The sequence below is a fragment of the Micrasema longulum genome, unplaced genomic scaffold (assembly GCF_059751315.1).
Source record: "Micrasema longulum isolate JH-2025_06_02 unplaced genomic scaffold, ASM5975131v1 h1tg000826l, whole genome shotgun sequence".
Lineage (NCBI taxonomy): Eukaryota > Metazoa > Arthropoda > Insecta > Trichoptera > Brachycentridae > Micrasema > Micrasema longulum.
This window is the reverse complement of record NW_028278018.1, coordinates 346,650-358,637: the sequence shown is the minus strand read 5'-3', so window position 1 is coordinate 358,637 and position 11,988 is coordinate 346,650. Positions and strand designations below refer to the sequence as shown.

The 11,988-nt window shown below is 33.9% G+C and overlaps 1 protein-coding gene across 2 annotated transcripts in view; it reads left to right on the top strand.

Annotated features, from left to right (window-relative positions):
* The first annotated feature begins 603 nt into the window (after window positions 1-603).
* The window catches only part of cutlet (chromosome transmission fidelity protein 18 homolog), a 48,276-nt gene continuing 36,891 nt past the window's right edge, over window positions 604-11,988 (top strand). The window contains exons 1-6 of one of the 2 annotated variants that reach the window (XM_088230897.1): window positions 612-757; window positions 953-1,075; window positions 4,971-5,400; window positions 6,733-6,901; window positions 10,823-11,002; window positions 11,249-11,468. In XM_088230897.1, the coding sequence (XP_088087023.1) occupies window positions 997-1,075; window positions 4,971-5,400; window positions 6,733-6,901; window positions 10,823-11,002; window positions 11,249-11,468 (1,078 nt within the window). In that variant the 5' untranslated portion in view covers window positions 612-757; window positions 953-996. Of the gene's footprint in view, window positions 1,076-4,970; window positions 5,401-6,732; window positions 6,902-10,822; window positions 11,003-11,248; window positions 11,469-11,988 lie in introns of both variants that reach the window. The other variant, XM_088230896.1, reaches the window with a different exon arrangement.

Sequence of the window (11,988 nt, the reverse complement as noted above, 5' to 3'; positions counted from 1 at the left end):
AACAAGAAAGAAAAAGATAACACCGCAGTACGTAAGAAAACATTTAACGGTACAATCAACAAACAAGCTGCTTGACGAAAGCGAAAAGCTTGGCAACCGTACGTAAACCTCAGCATCCACACGCTTGCGAAATCCTGAGCGTTCACCGGTTCAAGTCTAAAGTGCATAGCTTCCTTTGATTTGTGCTCAAAATACCAACACCGTCTCAAACCGCGGCATCGCAAGCAGCGTTGTCAACCTCCATCAAATGAAAATCAGTAGATACTGAAAAATAAATCGGTAGATTAATAATTATTAACCCTTGTATCGTTGACGAAGGGCAGCATTGCCAACTTCAAAATTCATTATTTTTCTATCGAGAGCAAGAGCGTTGGGGGGGGGGGGAGGATTCCCAGTGTTTCCAAAATCTAGTTACTGGTTGTGTCAACAAATTGAACAATTATTAAGAATTCCACGGATAAAACTATTTTTATGTTGTAATTTTATTCCATGAGAAAATATTTCAAAACCGGTAAAATTTAAGTCAAACTTGGTAGATTGCTCCCAAAATCGGTAGGGTCGGCAACACTGTCCGCAAGACAAGCCAAACGCCCGATCTACACCGACTAGACAGATGAACGTTGGCCCATTTACACGCTGGCACTTATCCACGTTTGGCAAGGGTGTGGAGTACCTTTACGATCACTCTGATTTGCGCATTTCATATCTTGTTAAAATCTATGCAGTTACTACTGTCAAAATAGCTGTCAGAATTTTGGTAATAATCTGTGGTTATAATTTCGAAAAGAGCGGCAATTTGCTGCTAGTTATAATAAATATAATAATTACGCTATATCCAAACTAACTTCAACACCTTCATTTTTATGCTAAATACCACCTCTTTATTTGGTTTCGTGGTATGGTAAAAAAAAACGAAGTTTTATAGTTGTTTCCTAAACCATTAAACTTTTAGGTTAACAATTTGATACTAACATAAATATCATACTGTATCTAAACATGGATGAGTTTCCCGATCCCGAAGACGAATATGAATTAATGTATGGCGATGACTTGGAAGCTGTTCGAGAATTAGAAGGTTAGTTTAAACAATCGGGAGAGTCAATGTGTGTCACGTGAATTCACTTATTTTCAGCGTAACATAATGAATTACTAGAAAATATATCTGCTTCATATTGTCTCGCTCGATACTGACCGTCGCAATCTACGGGGATATACAGTCGAACTTGGTTATTACGAGGGAAGATAGGACCGACTGAATATGCTCATTATAAGCATTAATCTTTATACCAGAGACCGGTTTTTTTAAAATCCAATCGCCATCGCATACTGTACAGATAATTAAATAAAACTATTACCGAAAATTATAATAAATGCTGACAAACGCTGATGCTGTCGAAATTTCAAATGCAGATAAATATTTTTCCACAATATTACTTTGTATAAGGATAAAAATAACTTTTGACAAACTTCAGCATTTTTCGCACCACATTCTATTTCACAAATATTTGCCACTTTTTCACAAATTGAGAGACTCGTCCTCTTATTAATAGATATGTTTACAATTCAAGGGTTAGTTTTCAACTGATCTAACACCACTCACTCCTAATGTTTATTATGCATTGACCATAGAACATTACAAAAACTGTAAAATGTAAATCCCCGAAATAGGGAGATCATTCATGAACTACAAAAGAAGTTGTGAATTGTAATGCATTGTCTAGCCGGTACTTCTGAGTTCACAATGCTTGGATTTTATAAACGCAATTTGAACCATGTGTGTGATAATTTTCCAAAGTTGTTGGCGAAAACACCAATCAGGTACTTAGACATTTACATAGTGTCATAAACTTCATTTGATCCCGATTTCCAATCGCATCGGCCTTAAGTTAGCCGCCCGTTTGGATTTTATTGCTTAAGTTCTTATTTCAAAAATTATATTTTAAATGATTGAAGTGTTTTTGCTCAACTTTAGACAATATTTTTGTCCGGTACGTTCAAAAAGTAGCTCGTTATAAAACTGAATAAATATGTATGAAGAAAACCATAAACCAAAATATCAACTAATGTTTGCTCATTACATCTGAGATCTCGCTATTTCCGTGATCATTATAACCAAGTACGACTGTATATACGTCCATTCCTCCCGATACTGAGCCGAGTTGTGTTCGGCATTTAATAAAGACCCCGTTAATAAGAATATTTGATCCTCGATGCTGGAGACCCTTGTCTCGCTCGTTAACTCTCAACTGTTCCTGTCCATCAGCTTTTCTAATTTTTTCTAGCAATATGTCAACAATAGGATAGAATCCCTTTTCTGCTTGTCATATTGATAGTTCCTGAAGAATGGAGACGTTCGTATGTCTCGCATTCCGTAGAATACCCAGAATTTGTCTCCGGCACCACATTTCAAAAGTGTAAAACTATCAGTATCGCAATATATTTTTAATTTACTAAATGTTATTAAATATTTGTATATAACCACTTACTGACTTTTCTATGTCTACCGGTTTCGAGATGTACCCGTCTCTTCGTCAGAACACCAATTAAACCAACATGCAAAACCCATTATACACCTTCACTATAGCTGTTGCACAAAAATATAAAATCCACACGACATGCATTTTAATAAGCACATGCACTGGTTAGGACAAACATGCTCAGATTAGATTATGAAAACATTTTATGTTGTTTGAGAAATAGTTGAAAAAAAAGAAAGAGGATGGAAGGAGGAGCTGGAGTTTAATAGGTTTAGGGCGACCATTACAATAGAACATTATATAACGGGCTATATTGAAAGGTTGTTTGATTATTGATTAAAATCTTATATACAAATAATCAAGGGTCTTTTAACCCTTTATTATTTGTATCTAAGATTTTAATCAATAATCAAATAACCTTTCAATATAGCCCGTTATACGATGTTCCATTATAATGGTCACCCTAAATCTATTAAACTCAAGCTCCTCCTTCATTCCCTCTCCCTTTTTTCAACTATTTCTGAAACAACATAAAATATCTTCATAATCTAATTAGTGCATGTTTGTCCTAATCAGTGCATGTGCTTATTGTATTGTATTTATTTTAGATAGTTGTACAAATAAAATTTGAACATCTAATTAGTTATATCTTAAATAATAAACAATATATTGTTAAAAATCATCGCTATCCCACGAAACGATACTATAGACCCAGCATCTCTAATCTCTTGTGGCGACTCATTAAACATCTTAAGTCCTTTATGACACAGATTGTTTTGAGTTGCCCGGTTTCTTGTTTTGAGGAGTCTGAAATCCTCACCTCCCCTATTGATAGCGATGAATTTTGTCATTACGCCGAACATCACAAAACATGTATTCAAGCAATAATTTATATTTATAATTTAAAATGCATGCTATCGGTAAGTGGTTATTTACAAATATTTAAAAACATTTAGTCAAATATTTGACCACAGAGTTAATCCTTTAAATATTAATAATATTTATAATTTACCTATCAACTTTTAATCATTAAATAATTAATGATTTAAAGTTGATAAGTTCACATATTACCAATTCAATAATATGAAAAGAGAATTCTGGCTGTGGTGGTTTTACGGATGCACAGAACGATGGTCGTCGATCGACGTATTGCGATTTGTGTGGTAGCATCGGCCCATTGATGGGTACGAATCGATAAAATAATGGACCATCGGCACGGCACGGTGAGCCATTTATAATTGATCGATGATGGATCTATAAAAATAAAATAATCGGTCAGATCAATTTGGTGTAGCAAAAACTGTCGATCGACCTCAGTCGGATGAATGTGGTAACACCCTATGTTTTTTTCTCTAATTTGAGCTTCATTTAATTTTTGGATTAATTTTTTCGATTTTTTATGATTCTTGGTAACTCACATACTACAGAGTCAAAAAAGATTACTAATTCAATTATATGTGTGCCTGTAAGTGTTACCGGTAACTTGTGCTGATTAATTTTTCCTGTTTTTGGACTATACATAAATCAGTTAATGTTCGCGATACTCTCAATAATCATCATCCTAAATATTCCCTCCTATTTTGTTCAAATTTATTTAACTTATTTTCAGTTCACAAACAGTAAAATATATCATTTTTATTTTTATTTTATTTATTTCGAATACAGACAGATGTACAGGTCAAATTATTATAAATAGAAACTATAAAAAAATATACATATAAAAATAGTAGGGCCTGCCATCCAATAATATGTATTTACCTAATTATACTAAAGATGACGGTTTAAACTATATAAAGAATAAATATACTATATATTCAAAACTATGGAGATACCAACATAAATGGAGTCACGTGTTAAACATATTCTTGTCACGTTTTGTTCTCCTGTTCAGAAATTGTAATACATATTGTACTGTATATATTATGGTTTTTTTTGTAATAATATCACTGTAATTGTACCAATATGCACAACAATATACTTAAATAAAATAAATATTAAAATAAAATAAATATGGACAAAACAAGGAAATAGTGGGAAGGAAAAAAAGGAAATTGATGAGGAGTGGTGAAGGATGAATGAAGGAAAGTAGGAGTGGAAAATTGTACACTTCATAAAACAAAAAATTATAACACTTAAATATCTTTCACCAATAATGACAAAACATAAATGAAAAATGTTAAATAGACCAAAATTTCATTAACAATACATATGTATAATTTATGCAATAAATTAAAATTTAATCTAAAATAGATATAATTTATACAATTTGATTGAATGAATTTAAATATTAATAATTCAAAGACACATAAAATATACTTTTTAATAGTAAAAATGTTTACAATGCGCTATGTTATTAAGCGATGTTAAACATTGTGTTAAAATATTTTCTATAAGGTAGACCTTTAATAAATTTGATTTATTATTTTATATAACAACAATAATAACAAAATTCCATACGACACTATTAATAATTATTTTAATGTTACCCTACAGAACAAACGCCTCGAGTGGATTTTGAAAATGACGCCAAGAGTCGCAGATCCCTCGATTTTTCAAGTCCCGCTGTTAGAAAAACCTTAAGTCGTTTCCCTGACCACTCGGCCCACGATTCTCAGGATGCAGCCTCTTCGACAGCGCCGCAGGAAGGTCTGGACATGAGCGGAATAGACGCTAACACCAGCACGCACCAGAAACGCAGCTTGGAGGAGCTATTCGGGGACATTGGGGACCTGGAGTGGCAGGAGACAGAGAAGCCATGCAAGCGCCAGCGCGTGGAGGACGCTGATGAACGGGACCGCCGCCTCGTGGAGCGCATCCGGGACCTGCGGCGCCACAAGCGCCTGGCGGGTCTCGTCCCCTCTCACACCCCCGCTGATGCCCTCACGCACGCCCGCTCTGATAACTTCTCCTTTACTATTCCCAGGTACAACATTTTAGTCGTGTTTCATTAAAAATAGTAATAATGTATTTTGAGATATTGCTATTTTTAAGTAAAAAGCTCACCCCAAATCAACTATTCAAATAAAACCGCTAGCCGAATATTATGAAATATTTTTTTTGTATTTATAAAATATGACTTTTTTTATTTACTTTTTAAACAAAGATTATTTGATGCCAGTTATGAAGAAATCTTTTTTTCGAAAATTTGTTTATTCATAATTTTTCCGATCTATAGAATTCATAATTATTTTCCTTCCACAAACATTTTCTATGTTTAATTAAGATTCTTAGATTTCCATGGCCGTTCAGGCACACCCACATATTATTCTCCCATCAAATGTAAGTTCTGGGTGATTTTGTTTCTACTCGTGTAGGTACCTGGTTTGGCATGATAAATTATAGGGCATAGTAAAATCAACAAGTAATCGCATCCACTAAAATTTTTAAACCGAAAATCTTATTGTATTTCAATTTTACAAAACTTGCCTTTGGACCCAACAGTAAAAGAAGGAATGAAAACAATTCATTTGAGTACCATGTTATATGAACAATAAAGTAGGCAACGGTTTTATGAATACCTTTCTGTGAACATGCAATTATTTTAAATAATAAATTACCTTAGAATATTGCCTGCATATAAATACCCATTTAATTCTTTCTCAATCGTAATCGTTTTATGGAGGTGCTGACCAAATTCTAAGAAAACGTAATTTATAATAAATCTTTTCGGTCATCGAATTAAATTGTAGATAATTATGAGCACAATAGAATTTATGAAAAATAGACATAATTATAAATGCGCAAAAACAGCATTGTAATCACTGCAGATTTTAAAATATTATTCATATTTATAAAAAGGAAGTAATCAAAAATACAGAAAGTGTATTGGGCTCGCCTTTCACCTTCCTGTTACCTTCTATGACCCCGAAGTGAAGCCACATTGCCCGGGATTCCCTGTAGCGTTGCTGATGTTATGCAACAGATATTCAAATCCTACTGCAAGAAGTGAATCCCCGCAACTCCTACTGACCATTTGAATCCTGATAATAATAATTTTATAAAATATAATTTGGACAGAAAAGTAATACTCTGTATTAAAGCTGTACATCTGTGTGAGTACTGTGATGGCCTCAACGTAGGCTGTGTAACCTTTACCAAATACTTTCATCTATTTTATAAACCCTCCATGCAAATATGAACTAATTTAAGAAATTAGTTCAAAGTTTAAAAAGTTATATTTTATTTGATAGATGCAACCCAGAATGTTTGTAATGTTCAACTAACAATGTCTCATTTAAATATGTTTATTTTTTAGGTGGCCTTGTTTCCCTTTGACCCGAAGCAATGGAGATAAAGTGTATGTGAGGTTGCACAGTGAAGAGTTCATGGAGAAGGAAGTAAATGCGGTCACGAAATGTCATAAAGGCTTTAAAAGTCTTTTAGGAAATCAATTCAATGAAATTATGGAAGAGGCAAAATTATATGTACGTTCTTTTCATTTATTGATTGCTAAGTAGAACTAATTACGTAATAAGTTGCATAAGTTGTTATATTTATAATGTGTATAATTAGGTCAGGTGGTATGTTTCGGATGTGGCCTATTTTAGGAGCTCCTGTCTTAATACAGAGGCATTTGTTCTAATGACGAGGAAACTAAAGAACACTCGCCAGACTTTCTGATCCACTTGAAGAGTGTTCAGCATTTGGTGCCCTACTTTCATTGATACCTTTTTTGCCTTAACTATATCTATACGATACATAACATGACTAGACCTTATAATATTTCTTATGTAACCCTAAAAGGTTTTTCAAAACAATAAATCACATAAATGAAATGACAGGAATGACTTTCTTGATGAGTCCTTATGACTTATGAATATTGTTTAAATCCTCATCCAGACTTCTGCATTGCGTCAACTGAAAAAGGAGCAATGCGTCAACAGATGGGGGACGCCTTGAGGATTTATACTATCACATGGGAAGATGTTGATCCCGGGTTGCTCGAATCTGTGCAATGAGTTGGTATCCCGCACACTGCATTTTCCTAAAATTGAAAGACATGGTATAAAGATGGTAAAAACGTTTTCCTTTCCTTTCCTGTAGAACCTTTAAAATGGTGATCATTCCAGGGCTGTAAAGTTCTGTTTCTTATTTTTCTATCGGCAAAACATACACCGCAAGACAAATAAATTTACGAGTTCTCAAAAAAAACTAAAATTGACATATAATGAATTATTCTTGATATTTAATTAGTTTTTTTTATATTGTTTGACATATGTGATGACTACTCGTTATTTCAAGGTTAAAATAAAAAATCTTACTCATGAATTGTACTTAGAAATTTCCATTATATATCAGGTATCAGATTACCCGAACCTTAGAGACCCATAACGGTTCATTTATGGTCGAGTGTTTGTGATGGAATAATAAAAGACATGTTATTTTTTAATTCATATTTAAGAAGTAGGTTCTTATCGCTTTATTTTAAATTAAAGTATTTTACATTTAAACATATTTATAACATTTAAAAATATTTAGTACTTAGTGAATTCACCTTTATTTTTTATAACATGTAAAATTCTATTATTTAGAGAAGCGTAAAGCGAATCTAAAATTTCTGATGTTATTTCTTCTTCCCAAACTTGAATTAAGTTTTTTTTTAATTCCTCAATGTTTTTTGATTTTTTTTTCCCGACTTTTTTTTTCATAATCGCCCATAAATTTTCTATCGGGTTCAAATCAGGGCTATTCCCGGGCCACGTCAACGATTTTAAGCCAATTTTCTCCTTGAATTCATTGATCTATAAAAAAACAATAAATTATTTATCATGTGGTCACAAAATGCATTTAAAAATATATATATTTGTACTCACAGTGCGGGCTCGTCAGAATCGTCCTGAAAAATTGGGTCCGCGGTATACTGCGTAATGTCCTCGATTGTTGGAATAATATGTTTTTTTAACACTTTTTTGTACTGAATGGCATTCATCGTACCCTGTACAAAATTTAGAGGTCCTAAACCGTATGCTGTCATGCACCCCCAAATCATCACGTAGGGTGAATGTTTAACGGTTCGAGTGACGCACGACGGATGATATCTTTCCCCACGTTTTCGTCGAACTATCTTTCTGCCGTCTGGACCAAAAAGGTTGAATTTTGATTCATCAGAGAAAACAACATTTTGCCAATCCTCCAAGGTCCAATTCTGGTGCTCTTTCGCCCAATCCAGTCTAGCCTTCTTCATTTTGTCCGTGAGTAATGGTTTCTTTGCGGGACTCCGTGCTTGGAAACCATGCTCCAACAGCCGCCTGGACACTGTTTTTACTGAAAATGTTGATGTGCTGGTAGACTGCACCTCTGCGTGTATTTCAAGTGCCGTTAAAAATCGATCGCGCATAACAATTTTTTTTATTAAGCGATCATCTCGGGCAGATGTCACGCGCCCCCGTCCGCTTCCTTTTTTCCGTTCTATGGATCCAGTTTCTTGGATTTTTTTAAATAAAAACCTCACTGCACCTTCTGAATACCCAACTCGACGAGATATTTCACAATTAGATATGTTTTCTTGCGACAATGTGATTATTTTGGATTTTATCGCAATCGACATTTGCTTTGCACTTTCCATGATTGTTGTGTTATGTTCACTCAAACGCGGGTAAAACAAGACTGTTGAGACATTTTAAAATGTAAATATTGTAGAAAGGTGACACATAGTGTCCTTAATTTATTAAACAAAAGAAAGAGGTATCGATAAAGGATTTCTTAGAAAAAGGGTTCAGTAAAGTCAAGGGGCGCGGTAGCAGGTAAACTCGTAATTTTTTTTGTCTTGCGGTGTAGTGGAAAGTCAGCGAAATAAGCTGTCTTCAGAATTAAATTTCTGGATATAAGTGACAATACGAAAATATTGACTGAATCTCGAAGCACAACCCTGCATGCATCTTTAATTGCATATAATGGGTGCTTTTTTCAATACATATACTGAACTTCTAATACTAAGCGCAGAGGCTAGACGTCTAACTCAACTATCATTTATCCTGACATACATTCCTAGCTTCTTCCATATTCATGCATCTTTCAATACGTGCTCTTCGGTTGTGTCTGCTTTCGACATGACCGGAATTGTTTTAATCAGCTTAGACCGTCAACGTGAGTAATGTTAGGAATGCAAAATTACAACAAGACTTATATGCATTATCAAATTACTGTTAATACAAATTACTATATTAACTATATATCGATGTTTTTAAATGTTACAAAACATCATTCATTTGAAACAAAAATAAAATTGAATATAATTATATGATAAATGAAAATACAATAAAAGAAGCTAACAAAATACGTCACTTAGGAATTCTTTTGGACTCAAAATTAAATTACAATAGTCATATAGAAACAATAATTAACAAGGCATTAAAAATGACCGGATTTATTATGCGGCTGTGTAAATCTTTTAAATACTATAATGCTATACACAACATACGTACCCCGCCATCTTGAATATTGCTCTGCTATTTGGTCCCCTGTTTATAAATTTGATGTTATCAAAATTGAGTGTTAAAAAAAAATTCTGTAACAAGTAAAATACAAATTTCATTTTCCAAATTATAAATCTTCTTTAAAATTTCATAACTTCAATTCACTAACACGCAGAAGAGATATCTACGATCGAATCCTGCTTTACAAAATTGTAAAATAATTAGTTTTATTCCACAGAACGAATTAATCTATTCGCTTACCCTGTTCCCTCTAGACCAACTAGATTGTCTGATCTGTTCTATATTCCTAACATTAAAATGAATAATCAGAAACATTTTGCCATCCCATGTAAATGTGAAACATTTAACGAGAATTCTAATAACCCGGATATATTTAACACTCCATATAATAGGCACAGAAGAGAACTAACAAGTTTGATTTAGAATAACAGAGAATAGATGTTTTGTCTTTTTTTTTATTTTTTTTATTTCTCGTCATTTACACTCCTATTTTCCTTCATTCATCCTCCACCACTTCTCATCACTTTCCTTCTTTTTTCCTTCCCTCTATCTCTGTGTTTTGTCCCTTTTTCTTTTATTTTTATTTAAATGAATTGCATTGTTTCAATTACTTATAATTTTATTTTTTATATAGTTTAAACCGTCGCTTTACAATTAAGTGAATACATGGATGGCAGGCCCTTTTATTTTGATGTATTTTATTTGTAATAGTCTCTATGCATAAATATTTAACCTGTACATTTGTTTGTGTTCTAAATAAATAAAATAAAAACATTGATTATAAAAATGCAAATTGCTAGGCATTGAAACAAAATGTTTGATTTCCCAAAAATATCTCATAAAATCAGCTTAATGCCGCTATTGTCCTTAGTAGTAATAATTACCAAGCAATATTTATGGAATTTCCAGTTAGAAGGCAAGTGCGAATCAGTCTCCTCGCGGCAGGAAGTGGAGGAGAGCAGCGTCAGTGCGGCGAGTGAGGAGGGGGAACTGTGGGTGCAGCGCTACCGGCCGCAGAGCTACTGCGACCTGCTGTCTGATGAAGCCACCAACCGGGCTCTTCTGCGCTGGCTCAAGATGTGGGACAAGGTGACTTCTCGCTGTAGTTTTAAAAATTACTTAGCTATTCAATAATGTGATGTCAAAATTTATCAATTTTTTCTATTTTATTACATGACTTTAATTCCTAACCTTTATGCTTTTTTTTGTTTATAATAATTTCGGTTGGTTGAATAAAAATTGCTGCATAACAATAATCTCAATGGGTACTTGGCCCTGAAGTTTTAATCAACCCTGCGCCAATAAGGCAACTAGCTAATAAGTAGAACTTCACAGGTGGTGTTTAACAGGGAGGTGAAACTGAAGACGGCAGAGAAGAAAAGTAGTTTCAACAAGCGCTCGGGCAAGTTTGAGTTCGGGCGAGAGAGCAAGGAGGCTGCGGAGTCCGAGCCGCCGTTGGACCAGCACGGGAGACCGTACCGCAGCTTGGTGCTGCTGTGCGGCCCGCCGGGCTGCGGCAAGACCACCTTGGCCCACCTGTTGGCCCGACACGCTGGTATCCTTTCTACACCTGATGTTTTGTTCTAATTATACGAATATATCCATTGATAATCATCATTTGTCTGACACTTTTGATACAAAACAATTTCTTCGTATATTTATATAAGCCGCTTGTTTACCATATAATATAAAATCAATAATCTTCCGTTGATAATACGACTGTTTGTGGCTGCAAAATAATGGCATTAATACAACCTGCTTTGTGTCAATTCAGTGCGAGGTGGTTTTAGGTGTGCATGAACACTGTTATAACTGAAACTAAACTAGTCAAAATATTCAACTGATACTTTAATAAGATAAGACATCTAATTTTACTGATCTGTTTGATATTGAACTGTTGCGATTTAAATTTACATTAAAAACAATCTGTCCTACATTAGTTATCATTGCAAATGTTGCATTTCTACCTGATGACTGCACTTTAATTTTATAGAATAATTGTATTATAAACAATCGGCCTTTGCCAGTATGGATTATTATCTAGTACACATTATTTACTTCTTTGTACTCTATAG